The following is a 22,439-nucleotide window of genomic DNA, read 5'->3' as shown; positions in this document are numbered from 1 at the left end:
TACAGTGTTCAGATTGGGCCACACTGCACACCGTTCATATGAGTTACGTTCCAGTAGTAACTTCATTACAAACACCCTCAACTCTATTTAGAAAATCATCTTTTTGAATTATGTTTCAGAACCGGTCCTTTTCAGCAACTTGTTTACTCCAGGACATTCATGTTGCATCATTAGACACTAGCTACTCTGCAGGTCTGGATTTGAAACACAGAAGATAAACCCATCAATAAATCATTATGTATTATACAGGTTAAGCTACCCAGCAGTACAGCAAGACATTTAAATAACCCCTACCTTTATGAATTGATCATTATAATACAGAAATGTAATCTGATATGGGCCATACTGGAAAATTAGTACTTAAAGTAGCCACTACTTCTACTTGTGAGTATGTTTACAATGTAGTATTGCTACTTCTACTTAAGTAAAAAAGTACTTCAGACACCTCAGTGATAAAACATGTGCAAGTAAACCATACTAAATAATAAAACAGCGATTTCTTGCCATATCAAATATAAAAATGCACTACAACCAAACTCCACTCAGAAAACCCTGTATTTAACGTTGTCTTCAATGACGTCACCATGTCATGACCAGCTGACCTCTTCATAACGTGTTACTTATCAGATTATATGTAAATAATGTATTCAGGATGTTAACAGTTCATCTAACTAACTTATATAACTTCACACAGCAGTAATAACGAGGCCGGTTTACTCACCGTACACTTCTAACGCTTTCTCCTCCATCTTTGTAGTCTTTAGGGCTTTCCTGTCGTCGCTGAGTCCAGAGAAATGCAGCAGTTTGGAGGCGGTTAGCGACACAAGATGCAACAATGGTTCCATAGTTTATGAGAAGCCATGATAAAGAGAGACTAACAGGAGACAGGCGGGATGATAGTGGAGGGCTCTGTCCTTCTGCTGGTTTAATGGTGGACTACAAACCAGCTAAAGGTGCATGACCGCCCCCTGCTGTACTGGAGGGTGGACCAGAGGTCATGGGGAAAACAATGATCACGAGAAAAAAAAAAATTCTCTCTCTATATATAAATAAATAAAAACCACATGAACAAAAAATGGCTTAATATTTATCCACCTCCATGTAATGGAGGAGGATACATAATAATATAATGCGAAGTCACGCCCATCTACTTCCGGTCCATGGGACCTTATTTCGGAATACATGAATTACACATATTATGTTTGTCAATCTTAAATAATAATTTCCAAGTCAAAAAAGTCAGTTTGTCGTAAAACTGTTGAAATATAAGACTATGAAAAATACGCAACTAGAAAGACTACAAAACCCAGAGTCCCGGTCCCGCATGCTGGATATTACGGAACCGACTAACTCCCCTTGGAGTGATTTTCACCTCTTTTAATACTTTCCGCCTCATTCTGAAAGAAAGAAGTGAAATGTTTCAACGTGACGGCCGTCTTGGTGTGTGGTGCGAGATGGGAGATGTAGTTCATTGAGCGGTTTCACACAAAGAAAGTGTTACTTCACAGTTTTACGACACATTTAAAAAAAATTGACTTGCAAAATTATCTTTTAAATTGACAAACATCATATGTGTAATTCGTGGCACATTTCAAACGGGATCAAAAGATAATCCTTTCTCTCTCCATTGACTTCAATGCATACTTTTCCCGAAATGAGGTCCCATGGAGGTCCCCGGAAAGGGAGGGACTTCGCCTCTCTATACAATACAATTGTACAATTGGGCGGTGGTGGCGAAGTCGATAGGGAGTTGGCTTGGCAATTGGAAGGTCACCAGTTCAAGTCCCGGCAAGACCAAGTGCTACCGAGGTGTCCCTGAGCAAGGCACCGTGCGTTCCCTACACAGCTCCCCGAGCGCCGTTCAAAAATGGCAGCCCACTGCTCCTAACACAGGATGGGTCAAATGCAGAGAAACAATTTCCCCACGAGGATTAATAAAGTATATAAAAATTTTAAAAAAAATCAAATTATAAAAACGAAGGAACGAAGGATCCAGTCAGCTGACCTGGGAAGATCATGTGACCCAGCTGCTGTTTTGACAGGAGGAACTGCCACACTGTGGGTGTTTCTCAATGTCGAGGACGCTTGCTTAGCACATGTCTTCCGAGTCAGTTGCTTCAGAAGCGAGGCAAGAATCCTTCCTAGCCTCGGAAAACGAAGAATTGTGGAACAGGCTAACAGGTGTGCAGGTGTGCGTCATATGCGAGGCCCCGCCTTAAATGGAGCTCGATTTCCGCCAAAGATTTGGAAATTGGTCCGTGTGCAAAGCATTGTGGGGATTTTAAGACCACGGAGTCTACACATGTGCAGCCTCGAAATTTCTCGCTACGAAGTACGCCGGCCTCGGTAGAATTCCAAGTATGCTGGACATTGGTCGACGGGACTCGATGACGTAGTATGCTTGAAATAGTAGGCTCGTTTGAGATGAGTGAGACCGACGCAGACCTGCGCAATTGCGACCGCCGTCTTGCTCGTGCGTTGCATGATGGTTAGTCATTTTGTCCGACTTGCTCTGGAGGCTCGCCTACATGAGACGTTGAAATCTCACAGCCTTGAGAGCGAGGCGCGGCGAGGCGGCGCAGTTCCTCTCCACGGGCTGCGGAAGCGAAATGCTTGATGGGAAACGACTCGCTAGTATCTCGAGCTGAGCGCTCATTGGTGGTTTTTACCACGTGCTGCTGATGAAGCTCTCCCATTGGCTCAGCTAAAGTTTGTTGTTGTTTTGTGTCAGTTTTACGTCGCCACATCCATTCCCATTTTTCATCATTGTTCCACAATGTTTATCATCATTAAATTAATATCCATATATTTGATACTATACTTGCTCTGCTTACCGTTTCATACTTTATATATCTTAGCATATTCATACACACTGTTCATACTGCTCTCAGGCTGCTGTGTGTATCTAGTGTATTAATACACACTGTTCATACTGCTCACAGGCTGCTGTGTATATATAGTGTATTAATACACACTGTTCATACTGCTCTCATGCTGCTGTGTGTATCTAGTGTATTAATACACACTGTTCATACTGCTCTCAGGCTGCTGTGTGTATCTAGTGTATTAATACACACTGTTCATACAGCTCTCAGGCTGCTGTGTGTATCTAGTGTATTAATACACACTGTTCATACTGCTCTCATGCTGCTGTGTGTATCTAGTGTATTAATACACACTGTTCATACTGCTCTCAGGCTGCTGTGTGTATCTAGTGTATTAATACACACTGTTCATACTGCTCTCAGGCTGCTGTGTGTATCTAGTGTATTAATACACACTGTTCATACTGCTCTCAGGCTGCAGTATGAACAGTGTGTATTAATACACACTGTTCATACTGCTCACAGGCTGATATCTAGTGTATTAATACCCCTCACTGTTTATTCATCATTAAATTCATTCTATATGTTATTCTGTAGATTGTGTACATTACTTTTCACTTTACTGCTTGTTGCACCTGGTTAGAAGCTAAACTGCATTTCGTTGTCTCAGTACCTGTAATATGTGCAATAACAATAAAGTTGAATCTAATCTGGAGCAGGAACAAATGTATTTACTTAGTACATATCTGACATTAACGATTAAACACATGTGTGCATTCTTTATAAATGCAAACCGAGTCAAGCCGACTCCGAGAGGAGAGACACCTCTGGAGATCAGAAGAGAGAACCTTGCTCCGTCATACTGGGTCAGGCTACAAGGAAGTGGAGAGGAACATATCACTAACAGAAAACTACAGGATTGCTGGGAATATGCAAAGTTCCAGGGGCGTGGGTTAGGCTGGACGAGTAAGGAGAGAACGAGGGCATGTGGAGTGGAGACCATCACGTTTGCCAAAGCAAGCCCATTAGCCGTGTTCCTCCATGGCTTTCCCAGAAGCTAACATAGATGTGAGTAGGCCTATCATGGAAAGGAAAATGAAGTGGGAATTAAAACGAGTATCTGAACGAAAAGTATTTCAATTAGCTACACATGTACACAGATGGATCTAAGAAGCAAGAATGCGTGGAGATAGGCATGTATCCAGAATTCAAAATATCAATCTCAAAACGAGTGTCACATAATAACTTATCAGTTTATACAGCATAAATACTTGCAGCAATTATTGGGCTACGATGGGTTGAAGAGGTCAGACCTGATAGGGTGGTGATATGCACAGACTCACTATTTGCTTTGGAAAGCATACAGTCAACAATAACACAGAAAGGAACAGACCAGATCATCATCACTAGACTCAGACTGGATCATACAGGATTAAACGGCACAATGTTTATGATGGGAAAAAGCGAAGTTGAAGAATGCAGGGGGTGTGGAGTGAAAGAAAATGTGGAACACATCATATTACACTGTAACATGTACAAAACAGAGAGGGAACAACTAAGAGACAGGGTCAGAGAGGCAGGAAGGGAGTGGAGCCTGATGGGGACACTGGGAACAGAAGGTGAGGGGGTAAGAGAGGCAGGAAGGGAGTGGAGCCTGATGGGGACACTGGGAACAGAAGGTGAGGGGGTAAGAGAGGCAGGAAGGGAGTGGAGCCTGATGGGGACTGGGAACAGAAGGTGAGGGGGTAAGAGAGGCAGGAAGGGAGTGGAGCCTGATGGGGACACTGGGAACAGAAGGTGAGGGGGTAAGAGAGGCAGGAAGGGAGTGGAGCCTGATGGGGACACTGGGAACAGAAGGTGAGGGGGTAAGAGAGGCAGGAAGGGAGTGGAGACTGATGGGGACACTGGGAACAGAAGGTGAGGGGGTAAGAGAGGCAGGAAGGGAGTGGAGCCTGATGGGGACTGGGAACAGAAGGTGAGGGGGTAAGAGAGGCAGGAAGGCCATTCTTAAGTAATTGAGTGGAACAGGATTGATTGGAAGAATTGAAAACAACGTAAATACAATGGTATAATTCCACAAGTGGTGATAGGATGATATTGTGATACACACTCTTGTACAGTAGGTGGCGATATGCACCTTAAAGCTGTTTGCAATCCGCCAAAAACCTAGAGAGAAGAAGAAGAAGCCGACTCCGAGCTGTCCGACTTCAGGCGAGCTTTTTGAGACCTCCCTCGGCTGAAATCGGCTATTCTCGTCTACTTTCGAGGCGAGCCGCAGCTCATCTCAAACAAGCCCATCGTCTCTCGATTTAGCAGCCTTGTTTTTTTCTAACCTGTTCCTATTGGTCGGATCCAGTCAGCTGACCTGGGCACATATCATGTGACCCAGCTGCTGTTTTGACAGGAGGAACTGCCACATTGTTTCTTCTTGTGCTTTAATCTCAGTTTGAGGCTCCTTCCTTCCTGATTGTCCCACAGATGTCTCCCTAACATCGGTGTGGTTCTGAGGATGATGATGATGATGATGGAGGAGAGCGGCTCCACGGAGGTGTGTGTGATCCCGGAGAACCCTCACTGTGTCCGGGTGTCGGAGCTCCGGAGGGCGGACCTGGCTCCCGGAGGGTCGCTGCTCCTCGGCTGTCTGAGGGACCGGGGCCTCCTGGAGGTCCTGGACCCGGCCGACAGAGAGGCTCCCCCGGCAGAGGCCAGCGGGAGATACACGGAGTGAGTCCTGGTTCAGAAATACACACTGTGTTGTTATTGTGACGAAAAAAAAGTTATCTATTTCAGAATAAATCAGAATATCTTTATTCGTCCCACAGAGAAAAAAAGTCATTAGAAGCGTTAGAGAGCAATGTGATCTTTAATATTTTTGAATACTGTTAAGACTTAATGGACGTTTTCACTTCAAGAGTCACCACAGTATATGGAATGCTTTCCCTAGATATGTTTTAGTCTATTTGTGCCACTGAATTTGTCAATGTGACATTTCAGTGAACACAACCCTGTGGACAACTTCCACAGGCAAGCTCTTAAGCTCTGGTATTAGTATATAACACCAATTCAATCCTTAATGATACGTCGTCTGGAATAATGATATTTTATACACAAACAAATCACCATTTTGTCACAAAAAAAACCAACATGTATACTGGGGACACTGGGGACACTGGGGACACTGGGGACACTGGGGACACTGGGGACACTGGGGACACTGTGGACACTGTGGACACTGGGGACACTGTGGACACTGTGGACACTGGGGACACTGGGGACACTGGGGACTCTGGGGACTCTGGTGACTCTGGGGACACTGGGGACTCTGGGGACTCTGGGGACTCTGGGGACATGACATGTCTCCAGTACTTTGCATCAGGATAACTTGTTATAAATGTTCTGAATAACAACTTTTTCTCCTAGTTTCTGCTGGGAGGAGGAGGGGGGGGGTCGGCTGCTGGCTGTCAGCTCTCAGTTTGATCTGAAGCTTCTGGAAGCAGAAAGACCCTCAAAGATCTCCATCAGATCTGAAGTTCCTGCTGAGCGCCTGCTGAAGACCCTCAGAGAGCAAGACCCCGGTGAGTACTCACATCTGTACTTCAGGAGAAGTACTCACATCTGTGCTTCAGGAGAAGTACTCACATCTGTACTTCAGGAGAAGTACTCACATCTATGCTTCAGGAGAAGTACTCACATCTGTACTTTAAGAGAAGTACTCACATCTGTACTTTAAGAGAAGTACTCACATCTGTGCTTCAGGAGAAGTACTCAGATCTTGTTCTTGAGTAAAAGTAGAAGTACTCACATCTGTACTTTAGTAAAAGTAGAAGTACTCACAAGTACCAGAGTGTAGGAATACTCTGTTACACTAAAAGTCCTGCATTCATCATGTCTCTCCTTAATGTATGAATATAATAATGTGTGTTTCCAGGTGTGTGTGAGCTGCAGTCTCTCCAGGTGTTGCGTTTCTCAGCTGGCCGCGGCTGCCTGCTGCTCAACTCTGATTGGCTGCTGCAGCTGCAGTGGCTGCAGACGGACGAGCAGCCGCAGACCATCTCCTGCTGCAGAATACACACACACTCTGCTGACAGACACACACACTCTGCTGACAGCAACACACACTCTGCTGACAAAGACACACACTCTCCTGACAAAGACACACACTCTGCTGACAGCAACACACACTCTCCTGACAGCAACACACACTCTCCTGACAAAGACACACACTCTGCTGACAGACACACACACTCTGCTGACAGCAACACACACTCTGCTGACAAAGACACACACTCTCCTGACAAAGACACACACTCTCCTGACAAAGACACACACTCTCCTGACAAAGACACACACTCTGCTGACAGACACACACACTCTCCTGACAGCAACACACACTCTCCTGACAAAGACACACACTCTCCTGACAAAGACACACACTCTGCTGACAGCAACACACACTCTCCTGACAACAACACACACTCTCCTGACAAAGACACACACCCACACTCTCCTGACAGCCACACACACTCTCCTGATGGCCACACACACTCTCCTGATGGCCACATACACTCTTCTGAAGGACACACACACTCTTCTGTGCACCGCTGTGTGTGTGTGGCCAGAGAGACTCTGTTCAGCCTCAGCTCCTCCGGACTCATCTGTATCCTCTCAGGACATCAAATCATCTTTTAAAGTATTGAATTAGGTAAAACCACGTTGAGTAGTTGGGTAACTACCGTATTGACCCGAATATAAGACAGGGGTTTCTTCTGAAAAAGAGGGTCGTCTTATTCTGGGTCTAGACTTGTTGATGTAATTACACAGTCACAACAACAGGTGGCGCCAAACGAGTCTTAAAGTACGGAAACAGTTCACAGCAACAGGAGAGAGAGAGACACGGATACCAACTCCAACAAACTGGATCAAGAGTAGGCGAGTTAATAAACAAGAGAGGCGAAGTTACGACACCAATTTTAAGATAATGGTGATCAACAAAGTCATCCAGCAACTGGTGTTTCTAGAGACGTTAGAAGATGGTGTTTCTGAGAGACGTTAGTAGATGGTGTTTCTGAGAGACGTTAGTAGATGGTGTTTCTGAGAGACGTTAGTAGATGGTGTTTCTAGAGACGTTAGTAGATGGTGTTTCTGAGAGACGTTAGTAGATGGTGTTTCTGAGAGACGTTAGTAGATGGTGTTTCTGAGAGACGTTAGTAGATGGTGTTTCTGAGAGACGTTAGTAGATGGTGTTTCTGAGTGACGTTAGTAGATGGTGTTTCTAGAGACGTTAGTAGATGGTGTTTCTGAGGACGTTAGTAGATGGTGTTTCTGAGTGACGTTAGTAGATGGTGTTTCTGAGAGACGTTAGTAGATGGTGTTTCTGAGTGACGTTAGTAGATGGTGTTTCTAGAGACGTTAGTAGATGGTGTTTCTAGAGACGTTAGTAGATGGTGTTTCTGAGTGACGTTAGTAGATGGTGTTTCTAGAGACGTTAGTAGATGGTGTTTTCTGAGAGACTGTAGTAGATGGTGTTTCTGAGTGACGTTAGTAGATGGTGTTTCTAGAGACGTTAGTAGATGGTGTTTCTGAGAGACGTTAGTAGATGGTGTTTCTGAGTGACGTTAGTAGATGGTGTTTCTAGAGACGTTAGTAGATGGTGTTTCTGAGAGACGTTAGTAGATGGTGTTTCTGAGAGACGTTAGTAGATGGTGTTTCTAGAGACGTTAGTAGATGGTGTTTCTGAGAGACGTTAGTAGATGGTGTTTCTGAGAGACGTTAGTAGAGGGTGTTTCTAGAGACGGTAGTAGATGGGTGTTTCTGAGAGACCGTTAGTAGATGGTGTTTCTAGAGACGTTAGTAGATGGTGTTTCTAGAGACGTTAGTAGATGGTGTTTCTAGAGACGTTAGTAGATGTGTGTTTCTAGAGACGTTAGTAGATGGTGTTTCTAGAGACGTTAGTAGATGGTGTTTCTGAGAGACGTTAGTAGATGGTGTTTCTAGAGACGTTAGTAGATGGTGTTTCTAGAGACGTTAGTAGATGGTGTTTCTGAGAGACGTTAGTAGATGGTGTTTCTAGAGACGTTAGTAGATGGTGTTTCTGAGAGACGTTAGTAGATGGTGTTTCTGAGAGACGTTAGTAGATGGTGTTTCTAGAGACGTTAGTAGATGGTGTTTCTGAGAGACGTTAGTAGATGGTGTTTCTGAGAGACGTTAGTAGAGGTAGTTTTCTGAGAGACGTTAGTCAGAATGGTGGTTTCTAGAGTGACGTTAAGTAAGAATGGTGTTTCTAGGAGACGTTAGTAAGATGGGTTGTTTCTGAGAGACTGTTAGTAATGGTGTTTCATAGAGACGTTAGTAAGATTGGGTTGTTTCTGAGAGACGTTAGTAGATGGTTGTTTCTGAGGAAGACGTTAGTAGATGGTGTTTCTAGAAGAGCGTTAGTAGATGGTGTTTCTGAGAGAACGTTAGTAGATGTGTTTCTGAGAGGACGTTAGTAGATGGTGTTTCAGAGACGTTAGTAAGATGGGTGTTTCCTGAGAGACGTTAGTAGATGGTGTTTCTGAGACGTTAGTAGATGGTGTGTTTCTGAGAGACGTTAGTAGATTGGTGTTTCTGAGAGACGTTAGTAGATGGTGTTTTCTAGAGACGTGTAGTAGATGGTGTTTCTGAGAGACGTTAGTAGATGGTGTTTCTGAGAGACGTTAGTAGATGGTGTCCTTCTGAGAGAACGTAGTAGATGGTGTTTCCTATGAGACGGTAGTAGATGGTGTTTCTAGAAGACGTTAGTAGATTGGTGTTTCTGAGATGACGTTAGTAGATGGTGTTTCCTGAGAGACGTTAGTAGATTGGTGGTTTCTAGAGTGACGTTAGTAGATGGTGTTTCTAGAGACGTAGTAGATGGTTGTTTCTAGAGACGTTAGTAAGATGGTGTTTCTGAGAGACGTTAGTAGATGGTGTTGTTTCTAGAGGACGTAGTAGATTGTGTTTATAAGAGACGTTAGTAGATGGTGTTTCTGAGGTGACGTTAAGTAGATGGTGTTTTCAGAGACGTTAGTAGATGGTGTTGTTTCTGAGAGACGTTAGTAGATGGTGTGTTTTCTGGAGAGACGTTAGTAGATGGTGTTTCTAGAGACGTAGAGATGGGTGTTTCTAGAGACGTTAGTAGATGGTGTTTCTGAGTGACGTTAGTAGATGGTGTTTCTAGAGACGTTAGTAGATGGTGTTTCTGAGAGACGTTAGTAGATGGTGTTTCTGAGAGACGTTAGTAGATGGTGTTTCTGAGAGACGTTAGTAGATGGTGTTTCTGAGAGACGTTAGAAGATGGTGTTTCTGAGAGACGTTAGTAGATGGTGTTTCTGAGAGACGTTAGTAAATGGTGTTTCTAGAGACGTTAGTAGATGGTGTTTCTGAGAGACGTTAGTAGATGGTGTTTCTGAGAGACGTTAGTAGATGGTGTTTCTGAGAGACGTTAGTAGATGGTGTTTCTGAGAGACGTTAGTAGATGGTGTTTCTGAGAGACGTTAGTAGATGGTGTTTCTGAGAGACGTTAGTAGATGGTGTTTCTAGAGACGTTAGTAGATGGTGTTTCTAGAGACGTTAGTAGATGGTGTTTCTAGAGACGTTAGTAGATGGTGTTTCTAGAGACGTTAGTAGATGGTGTTTCTAGAGACGTTAGTAGATGGTGTTTCTGAGAGACGTTAGTAGATGGTGTTTCTGAGAGACGTTAGTAGATGGTGTTTCTGAGAGATGTTAGTAGATGGTGTTTCTGAGAGACGTTAGTAGATGGTGTTTCTAGAGACGTTAGTAGATGGTGTTTCTAGAGACGTTAGTAGATGGTGTTTCTAGAGACGTTAGTAGATGGTGTTTCTGAGAGACGTTAGTAGATGGTGTTTCTAGAGACGTTAGTAGATGGTGTTTCTAGAGACGTTAGTAGATGGTGTTTCTAGAGACGTTAGTAGATGGTGTTTCTAGAGACGTTAGTAGATGGTGTTTCTAGAGACGTTAGTAGATGGTGTTTCTGAGAGACGTTAGTAGATGGTGTTTCTGAGAGACGTTAGTAGATGGTGTTTCTAGAGACGTTAGTAGATGGTGTTTCTGAGAGACGTTAGTAGATGGTGTTTCTAGAGACGTTAGTAGATGGTGTTTCTGAGTGACGTTAGTAGATGGTGTTTCTGAGAGACGTTAGTAGATGGTGTTTCTAGAGACGTTAGTAGATGGTGTTTCTAGAGACGTTAGTAGATGGTGTTTCTGAGAGACGTTAGTAGATGTTGTTTCTGAGAGACGTTAGTAGATGGTGTTTCTAGAGACGTTACTAGATGGTGTTTCTAGAGACGTTAGTAGATGGTGTTTCTAGAGACGTTAGTAGATGGTGTTTCTGAGAGACGTTAGTAGATGGTGTTTCTGAGAGACGTTAGTAGATGGTGTTTCTGAGAGACGTTAGAAGATGGCGAGCCCAAAAAGACCACCTTAAAAATATAAACAGTCAGAGAAAAGCATTCCGCAAAGGGGCCGTGAAAAAATTAGTCTTGAGAAAGAGGGGTCAATGCGGTAACTCTATTAATTAACTATCTCATTAAATAACACAATTACTAGCTAACTCCCTCAGTGGACAGATCTGATCTCACCTGATGACCCCAGCTGTAAGATCGGTGTGTTCTTTAACCTCTGACCCCAGCTGTGTGTAGCCTCAGTGTGTTCTTTAACCTCTGACCCCAGCTGTAAGATCAGTGCGTTCTTTAACCTCTGACCCCAGCTGTAAGATCAGTGTGTTCTTTAACCTCTGACCCCAGCTGTAAGATTAGTGTGTTCTTTAACCTCTGACCCCAGCTGTGTGTAGCCTCAGTGATGGCCGCCTGCTTGCCTCCATCGACCTCCCTCTCTACCTGTCAGCTGCTCAACCAGAAGACGAGCTGCTCTCCTCCTCTTCCTCCTCCTGCGTCTCTTCCTCTTCCTCCTTCTGCCTCCTGCAGCTGTCGGCTGATCTGAGCACAGCTGTAGCCGTCACTGAGACTCACAGCGCCGCCGCCGTGCCCCTGGACCACTACTTCAGGTAACACGGGAGAAATGGGAAGTATTTTATGAGTTTAAGAGATAAGATCCCCGATGTGTCCCGGTGTGTCCCCGGTGTGTCCCCGGTGTGTCCCCGGTGTGTCCCCGGTGTGTCAGGAGACTCTCAAAGTGTCAGGAAACAAACCCCTCTCTCTTCTCCTCCCTACCCACATCTCTAAAAACGGGGAACAACGGAGCTGATCCAGATTTGCTGTGTCATTACCACATTACTGAAATGTGGGCGGGCTTTACCCCGACGGGCCAATCAGAAATGTTGCTGTCGGAAACAATGAGACGTGTTCTGGAAGTGATATGGTCTGTGTTTCCATTAGCATGCTAACACTCAGAGCTAACCTGTGCTGGAGAGAGTCTGTGTGAAGAAGCTGCTTCAGGTAACCCCGCAGCGGGAGACACGGGAAATATTGAATGAGTTTTTGCCAGACATGGAGTCAGGCCCGTCTTCCACCAAACCAGTTCCAGTTCTAGCTCCGCGCTTAGTTTTTCTATTTGAGTTCCTATGTAACACTTGCACTTCTATTGGATAACGCTCCAACACATTGTACGTGATAGGCTAAGGGGCGACACATCTCTTATACATATCCCCATCCCCATAAGTGGATGTGTTTCAGTCTGAATTGACGCTGTGTGGCATCACAACGCTGCTATGAACGTTTCTCTGGTATACAACGGGTGATCACTGAACCAAACCTCTGTGTTGCAGTCTGTTCCCGGACCACCTGCTGTGTGCCACCCCCCCCCTCCCGACCCCCCCTGAGGCCCCTGATGCAGGTGGACCAGGACTCCCTGTGGAGCTCCAGCTGCAGCCTCTCTTCCCTCGGATCCACCTTCAACACCGACCGGTAAACACACACACACACACACACACACACACACACTTTCCTCCACACACACACACACACACACTTTCCTCCACATACACACACACACACACACACACACACACACACACATACACACACACACACACACACTTTCCTCCACACACACACACACAAGACCCCCGAGATCATAACAGCACAGGATCTATTTTCAGGCATGATTCGAGACTCAGAATCAGATGTCCTTTAGAGGTCCAACATCAGGGACACAGCGTAACAGCGGCAAAGGGACAGCTGAGGAGACAAAATATAGTATAAGTAAACGTTAAAAGGGCCTTCTCCTGCTTCTCCTGCTTCTCCTGCTTCTCCTGCTTCTCCTGCTTCTCCTGCTTCTCCTGCTTCTCCTGAAGTGTGTTCTAGGTTTTGTGTAAAAGGTCTGCAAACGGCCTGAAACGCATCCATTGGACTCCTTTTGTTTACTTTCGGAACATAGCGACATCACTACAGAACACTCACGCTCCTATTGGCTAGTTCTCCAACACATTGTACGTGATAGGCTAAGGGGCGGGACATCTCTAAGCCGTTGACCAATCACACAACAGAGCCGGCCAGCTAACCAATCAGAGCAGACAATAAAACATATCTAAACCGTTGCCTTTTTATATCAAAGTAACTGAAAGTATTTTGGGTTAAGGATTGTTTTCTGGAACATTTTTGAAGATGTCGAATAGGGTTTGGATATTGTTGGGGCTTTTTAAACTTCATTACTGGACATCTTGTAGACTTAATTATTCAAGAAGAATAATATGTGTATATTTAACAAACATAATGTTCAATTTGCTATTTCAGGATAACACACATGGGTGATTGATTTCTTTTAATTCACCTTTAATCCTCTCTATCGTCTCCCTTTTAGCTCCTGGGAAGCTCGTCTGTCTTCCATGTACAGCAGGGCCCAGCCTCCTCCCTCCTCCTCTCCCTCGTCCTCTTCCTCCCCCTGGTCCTCCTCCCTCCCCCACCTGTACTCCCAGTCCTCCTCCTCCCACAGCAGGGTGCCTCTCGGCGGGGCGACCGTCTCCTTCTCCGTCCCAGAATCCTCGGCTCCGTCACTGCTCACCGTCACCGAGTTCTCCGCCCAGCTGACCTTCGTCTCCCCCGGCAACACGGAGACCACAGTTGCATTGTGGGAAATGGAGTCCGGGAACGTGACGCAACACCGAGCGGAGGGGGAGGCGGCTCCGGTGCAGCGATGTGGAGAGAGGCAGCACCGCCTGCTGCTGAAGGGTGAGTCAGCAACCACAGTATATATGGCGCAGTAACTCTGAACATGACTCAACAACTTGATTTAAACATGACTCGGCAACATTTGTACAGCGCCTTTCAAGGGACCCAAGGCCACTTTACATGGTGAATGAACAAACAAACAAACAAACAAACAAAAGGAGAAATAATAAGGTAAACAAAAATAACTATATATAAAAACAGGACTCAGCAACCTCTCTTCTCCCCCCAGACTCTGGTGTGTTTCAGGTCTTGTTCTCGGTGTCTCAGGAGGACTTGCTCAGCAGGCTGATGTTGTTCGGCAGCGCAGCCACGGTGGACGCAGTTTGTCACCTGAACAGCTGGGGGCGCTGTTCCATCCCCATCCACTCCCTGCAGGTGGGGAGACGCAACAAACACAAGAGAGGAAACTCTCTTAATGTTATAAACTATAAGATGCAGTTTGTTTTAAAGCTGTGTTGTTGTTGTTGTTCTGCAGGCGGGCCTGAAGAACCGTCAGCTGGACACGGTGGATTTCTACCTGAAGAGCAAAGAGAACATCCTGAACCCCGAGAACGATCAACCCCCCCAACAGAGCCTTACACACAGTACGCACACACACCTCACACACTCATAAAGGAACTACAGCACGGTCACATGACTTCACGTCACCACCGCTAAGCTAAAGGTGGCTAATGTTGGGCTATAAAGGAACTACAGCTCGGTCACATGACTTCAAATCACCACCGCTAAGCTAAAGGTGGCTAATGTTGGGCTATAAAGGAACTACAGCACGGTCACATGACTTCACGTCACCACCGCTAAGCTAAAGGTGGCTAATTTTGGGCTATAAAGGAACTACAGCTCGGTCACATGACTTCACGTCACCACCGCTAAGCTAAAGGTGGCTAATGTTGGGCTATAAAGGAACTACAGCACGGTCACATGACTTCACGTCACCACCGCTAAGCTAAAGGAGGCTAATGTTGGGCTATAAAGGAACTACAGCACGGTCACATGACTTCACGTCACCACCGCTAAGCTAAAGGAGGCTAATGTTGGGCGTTGGTGACGTTTAGTCGTCTCATTTAGACTCTTGTTAGCAACCTCTGTTTTTAAATCTACCAGTGGGGGATTTACTGACGTATTTTATGTCGTAGAACAAAACGTTAAAATCTCTTCAGCTTGTGTTAACCACAGACCTTATTTCTGGATAACCACAAACACATTCAGAAAACCATTGAGTTCCAGACCAGGGGACATAAATAGGTAAAGTGCTGACTAATTTATTGGCGTGTGTGTGTGTGTGTGTGCGTGTGTGTGCAGGTTTCCAGGAGCTGTGCTCGGCGTTGGATCTGCTCTGCTCGGCGGTCAGAGAGTCGAACAGCGAGGCTCAGAGTCGCCAGTTTTCCGAGCAGCTGCTGAACATCACACTGAGCTTCATCAACAGACAGATCCGCTCAGTGCTGACCAACACACAGCGTGAGACACACACACACACACACACACACACACACACACACACACACACACACACACACACACACACACACACACACACACACACACACACACACACACACACACACACACACGGAATCCCTTTATACTTATGGAAAGATTTGAAGTAGTTAGGCTAGTGTTGCGTTTCTATAATTTGAGGTAGGAGTAGCTGAAAATAATCCAGGAAGCTTCTCGTCAAGTTAACAGCGTTTATTAATAAGATGATACGATCTGCAAAAGCACTCAGCCGAGGTCTTCTCCTATTCCACTGATCCAGCCCACACACTGTAGTTATCTGTCCCTCAGATTCCCAGGAAGAAGCCTCGATCTCTTGTTTACATCACATTTGATCATGTCTGTACAAGTCTAAAGTCTTCTCCCATTGGTTGCCGGGGAGGGGCCAGGTTCTATTGGCCCCTTTGGCCACGCCTCTTAGCGCTTGCTGCTCCATTCAGATCTTCTGTCGCCCTCTAGTGGCGTAACCAAATAACATTCTTTCATAACATGTTATATGGCCAGACAAATGACCCAATAAAACACATAGTAACAGTTGATGTATTGATTATTCTCACATTAGAAGCAAAGTAAAATGGACAGGAATTGAAGAGCTGTTGTTCTGTGTCTGCAGACGAGGATCTGAGCGTGCAGGTGGAGGTTCTGGATCGCTACGTCACGGAGCTCAGGAGCTACATGAAGAGGTTCCCCTGGCCTGTAGGGGGCGACACCTGCAGCACAAACTCTGCTGAGGCTGCCCCCCTGCAGGAGGAAGAGGAGGAGAGGGAGGAAGAGGAGGACGAGTGGGAGAAACTGCAGACGGAGGTGACTGCTCCTCATCAAACACTGACACTTTGTTTTCATGTTTTTATTGAGCGAGAAAATTGTGATATGTGAGCAACGGAGCATTCTGAGATAATCGTGGATTTGTGGATTATTTTGGTGTTTTGGTTGATTCTAAAAAAGTATTTCATAATATACATAATAACACAGCAGTGTGTTTTCATTTGGTCTCAAATAAAAGTGAGTGTTGTTCAGAATATCAAATTCTCTTCGCTTATCTCAATAATAAATAGAGCGCTGAAGCTTGTACAAGTACGATGACAAGTGGCGAATGGAGTACTACATTACGATTGGAGGTGTGTGTGTTTCCTCGTAAAATACATACACTCAAGCACACTTACACACTCACCGACTTTCCCTCATCTGAGTAAAATAAATATCCTCGTCCTCGATGCTACTAGCAACAACAAGAAGCTGCTGATTTCGATAAAGCAGGTCACAATTATCTCTGAAAGTAACCGTGTGTGTGTGTGTGTGTTGCAGGAAGTGGTGCGGCGCTCCATCCTGACCAATCAGATACCTCGGGCTCAGGCGGTGCTGAGGGGGCGGGGCCTGAAGGAGCAGCGTCTGTCTGCTCTGAGGAGGCGGGGCCTACAGGAGGTGTTCACCTGTCTGCAGCACAGAGACCTGCACACTGCCAACACTCTGCTCACTAACATGGTGAGGACTCTGTCAGCCTATCAGATCCCTGCTTTCATGCTACATGTGCAGGCTAAACATGCTTAAAGCAGGCGTGATCAATGCTAACGTAGACATCAGTGTTTCCTTAAACTTTTTCATACCAAGGACCACGCACTTAACCAATAACAAATGTAGCAGTATTTAGCATTTAGTACGACACAAATGTCGGGTGTCAAACACATTTTCTGTGGCCCGACAGAGCTCTGAAAGAATATAATACGTTTATTATACGGTTACATGCTGCTTTACAGAAGCATGTTGCTCATAAACTACATGTCCCACAATGCATCTCATTTTGTGACATTCTCACTGAAGAGACTTGCAATCATTCGCCCTAGACTTCTGCTTTCAGACGTAGTTAATTATGAAGGTATTACCCTATCCGATAATAATACAATGCAGAGGCAATCATGTTATATAATACATTATTTTATATATATTATATATTTATATATGTATTTTTGTATTGTCTTAAAGTTACAACCGGCCCTTTGAGTTCAACCTTAATGCTGATGTGGCCCACGATGAAATTGAGTTTGACCCCCTGATCTAGAGGATACTTTAATACAGTGGAAAGTGAAATCTGAAACTGTCTGATGGTGCGTTCAGGGCTTCAGCGTAAAGCAGCAACTCCGCAGTATCTGCCTCTTCACCGACGACTACGACTTGCGGGACTTCGTGGTGAGTTCAAATACACTTCCTTTATTCAAACCAAATGTCTTATTATGCTCAGTTGATAGATGTTAACGAGAGTTTGAGGCTATTGGCTTTTTAGGATTGGTTAACAGTTAATTACAATGTTTTAGGCCTGTGATTGGCTGACAGATGTTAACGAGGGATTGAGACCTGTGATTGGTTGACAGTTAATTTAAAGAGGTAAGACCTGTGATTGGTTAACAAGATTTTGAGGCCCCTGATTGGTTGACAGATGTTAACGAGGGTTAATGACAATGTTTGAGGCCTTTGATTGATCAACGTTTTTAACGAGGATTTTTTACGGCCTGTGATTGGTTGACAGTTAATAACAATGTTTGAGGCCCTTGATTTATCAAATATGTTAACGAGAGCCTGTGATTGGTTGACAGACCTTAATGAAGCTTTGATGCCTGTGATTGGTTAACCTGTTAAGCCAGAGAGGACCCTAATCCGGGGCCTGCAGGGTGTTTTTTCACGAAACTGTGTCTCAGGGATTCTTAATATTTAAAAACCTATGAATGTGTCATACCCACTTAACGGTTAGAAACTCAGCTATCTGACAATATTAACCATTTTTAGCTAAACGTAACACAAGGGTAATAACAAAGCCTCTGAATTAGCCCCGAGCGAAAACATGCTAACACACTTAGCACAGAACTCAAGGTAAAATACCCTTATTACCTATCGGATCTGCACAAACAAGATATTGATTAGCAAGCTGAGATTCCACAGATTCTATAAGTATAAGTATGATCACTGTAGGATCACAACTCGCGACATGGGAAGCAAAACCAGACATCACAACACCTAGCATTACGGAGGAAACACGGGTCATTGTCTCACCTTAGCTGCTCTTCTGATCAAAAGTCGTGTTCAATGGCATCAAAACGATAAAAACGCTGCTGGAGGTTAATCCAATGTGTCTGAAATGATTTCTGACAATCCATCTTCATATTTATGTCAAAAACTGACTTTTCATATCAAGCTGCAATGAAAGCTACGAGAGTGTATGACAGCTTCCGGGTTTGGGCATTCTGGCTGCGCATCACTCATTCACCAATGGGTAATGTTTAGATGGATTTTAGGAACTTCCCCTCGATCCTATTGGCTCTGACGGTTCAAAAGAGATGTCAATCATCAAAATCGACCGAGGGGTTGCAGAGATATGGAAAATCCACCCAAACGACCCCAGAAGTGGGTTTTTGTTCTAAATCTCTCTAAAAAGGTCAAACTTCACTTGTTTTGCATCAGTCTTGATTCAGGGTCACTATCATTTACATTTACTGTGTTCAATCTGAATTGACTTTAAAATAAAAACATCTATATTGATTCTGACTTTTCTACATCCAACTCACAGGTTTATCATTGCTTTGAGAACAACGATTATTCATTTACCCCTTTTAGAAGTGGAGCCTGAGACCTGAAAAACAGGCTCAGGGCTTAACAGGTTAACAGTTAAAACGATGTTTGAGGCCTCTGATTGGTTGTAAGATGTTAACAAATGAAGCTTTGAAGCTAGTGATTGGCTGACAGTTAATAACAATGTTTGAGGACTTTGATTGTTTACAAATGGGATCAAGGCTCAGGTCTTTATAGATGTTAATTAATGAAGCTTTGAGGCCTGTGATTGGTTGACAGATGTTAACCAGAGCTCCTGATTGGTTCCTGTGCAGGTGGAGGAGCTGTCAGGGCAGAGGCTCCTCCCCGAGGAGGAGGTGCAGAGCGTGGAGTTCATGAAGCAGATGGAGGGGCTGGGGTCCCTGCCTGCTGCCCGCTCTGCAGAAACACCTTCACACAGGTACACATACTGCACATGGTGCCTTTACTTACATTACACAACATAGTTACAAGACAAGCCATGTGTAAACAAACACACGTGTAAACAAACAAAGACGTGTAAACAAACAAACAACAGACTAACATAAATATGACTAATTTGAGTGTTTTTCAAAATCAAAGCCCCATGCAGTTACTGTTTCCTTACAAGACGCTCTACCCCTAACCCTTTGTCTTTAAATTACATCCAGATGTGTTTAGTGTGCATGTAATCATAGCTAGGTAACATCTGTGTGTCTCCCTCTCCTCCTCCCTCTCAGGGGGGTGCAGATGGTGCTCAGGGAGGGGGCTGATGGGGAGGAGGTTCTGCAGGAGCTGCTGTTACAGAGGCGGGAGGAAGAGAGGGGGGGGCTCTGGACGACCCTCAGGCTGGACTGGGTCAGGAACTGGGACCAGAGCTGCAGGACGGCTGTGCTGCTGTCCAGACTGCCTCCCACAGGTACAGGGTTACTGGATACATGCAACTAATGAACTGTATTTAACGTATTCATTAAAGAATAACACAGCAAATGGAATTCCACAGATCAATTCAATTTAATTAATAGTATTACATTTATGTAATTGATAAAATGACAGATTTCTTGTTTTCTGCATCAGAGGTGACTTCCTGTGACTCGGCGTTGTTGTGGCGTTACCTGACGTCCCTCCACGACCAGCGCCGGATCATCGACTGGATCCAGAACGAGGAAGTGAACCCAGAACTGGTGAACAATAACACAGCCTGTAGCCGCTTCCTGAGGGAGAAGATCCTCGACCTACTGGCCAGGTACTCTTTAAAGTAGAGGCACTACATACTGATATACACCTGAACATCAGCAGGAGAGGACTCTTTAAAGTAGAGGCACTACATACTGATATACACCTGAACATCAGCAGGAGAGGACTCTTTAAAGTAGAGACACTACATACTGATATACACCTGAACATCAGCAGGAGAGGACTCTTTAAAGTAGAGACACTACATACTGATATACACCTGAACATCAGCAGGAGAGGACTCTTTAAAGTAGAGGCACTACATATTGATATACACCTGAACATCAGCAAGAGAGGACTCTTTAAAGTAGAGACACTACATACTGATATACACCTGAACATCAGCAGGAGAGGACTCTTTAAAGTAGAGACACTACATACTGATATACACCTGAACATCAGCAGGAGAGGACTCTTTAAAGTAGAGACACTACGTACTGATATACACCTGAACATCAGCAGGAGAGGACTCTTTAAAGTAGAGACACTACATACTGATATACACCTGATCATCAGCAGGAGAGCACTCTTTAAAGTAGATACACTACATACTGATATACACCTGAACATCAGCAGGAGAGGACTCTTTAAAGTAGATACACTACATACTGATATACACCTGAACATCAGCAGAGAGGACTCTTTAAAGTAGAGACACTACATACTGATATACACCTGAACACCAGCAGGAGAGGACTCTTTAAAGTAGAGACACTACATACTGATATACACCTGAACACCAGCAGGAGAGGACTCTTTAAAGTAGAGACACTACATACTGATATACACCTGAACATCAGCAGGAGAGGACTCTTTAAAGTAGATACACTACATACTGATATACACCTGAACATCAGCAGGAGAGGACTCTTTAAAGTAGAGACACTACATACTGATATACACCTGAACACCAGCAGGAGAGGACTCTTTAAAGTAGAGACACTACATACTGATATACACCTGAACATCAGCAGGAGAGGACTCTTTAAAGTAGAGATATCACATACTGATATACACCTGAACATCAGCAAGAGAGGACTCTTTAAAGTAGAGACACTACATACTGATATACACCTGAACATCAGCAGGAGAGGACTCTTTAAAGTAGAGACACTACATACTGATATACACCTGAACATCAGCAAGAGAGGACTCTTTAAAGTAGAGACACTACATACTGATATACACCTGAACATCAGCAGGAGAGGACTCTTTAAAGTAGAGACACTACATACTGATATACACCTGAACATCAGCAGGAGAGGACTCTTTAAAGTAGAGACACTACATACCTGATATACACCTGAACATCAGCAAGAGAGGACTCTTTAAAGTAGAGACACTACATACTGATATACACCTGAACATCAGCAGGAGAGGACTCTTTAAAGTAGAGACACTACATACTGATATACACCTGAACATCAGCAAGAGAGGACTCTTTAAAGTAGAGACACTACATACTGATATACACCTGAACATCAGCAGGAGAGGACTCTTTAAAGTAGAGACCACTACATACTGATATACACCTGAGCATCAGCAGGAGAGGACTCTTTAAAGTAGAGACATTACATACTGATATACACCTGAACATCAGCAGGAGAGGACTCTTTAAAGTAGAGATACTACATACTGATATACACCTGCACATCAGCAGAGAGGACTCTTTAAAGTAGAGACACTACATACTGATATACACCTGAACATCAGCAGGAGAGGACTCTTTAAAAGTAGAGACACTACATAATGATATACACCTGAACATCAGCAGCAGAGGACTCCTTTAAAGAGAGACATACATACTGATATACACCTGAACATCAGCAAGAGAGGACTCTTTAAAGTAGAACACTACATGCTGATATACACCTGAACATCAGCAGGAGAGGACTCTTTAAAGTAGAGACACTGCATACTGATATACACCTGAACATCAGCAGAGAGGACTCTTTAAAGTAGAGACACTACATACTGATATACACCTGAACATCAGCAGAGAGGACTCTTTAAAGAAGAGACACTACATACTGATATACACCTGAGCATCAGCAGAGAGGACTTTTAAAGTAGACACCATACTGATATACACCTGAACATCAGCAAGAGACTCTTTAAAGTAGAGATACTACATACTGATATACACCTGAACATCATCAGGAGA

The 22,439-nt window shown here is 44.4% G+C and overlaps 1 protein-coding gene across 1 annotated transcript; it reads left to right on the top strand.

The window, feature by feature from the left end:
* The first annotated feature begins 5,066 nt into the window (after positions 1 to 5,066).
* On the top strand, positions 5,067 to 20,352 carry LOC117532954 (spatacsin-like). Its single transcript, XM_034196572.1, is given in 17 exon segments — positions 5,067 to 5,549; positions 6,246 to 6,400; positions 6,754 to 7,040; positions 7,320 to 7,482; positions 11,646 to 11,868; positions 12,589 to 12,628; positions 12,630 to 12,727; positions 13,623 to 13,990; positions 14,220 to 14,365; positions 14,466 to 14,574; positions 15,293 to 15,448; positions 16,098 to 16,288; positions 16,790 to 16,966; positions 17,597 to 17,668; positions 19,357 to 19,481; positions 19,780 to 19,958; positions 20,117 to 20,352. Coding segments are annotated over 17 exon segments (2,889 nt in total). The 5' UTR covers positions 5,067 to 5,334; the 3' UTR covers positions 20,302 to 20,352.
* Positions 20,353 to 22,439: the final 2,087 nt, after the last annotated feature.

The sequence above is a fragment of the Gymnodraco acuticeps genome, unplaced genomic scaffold, assembly GCF_902827175.1.
Source record: "Gymnodraco acuticeps unplaced genomic scaffold, fGymAcu1.1, whole genome shotgun sequence".
In the NCBI taxonomy this organism is placed as follows: domain Eukaryota; kingdom Metazoa; phylum Chordata; class Actinopteri; order Perciformes; family Bathydraconidae; genus Gymnodraco; species Gymnodraco acuticeps.
The sequence above is the reverse complement of the archived record's forward strand: the minus strand, read 5'-3'. Positions and strand labels throughout refer to the sequence as shown.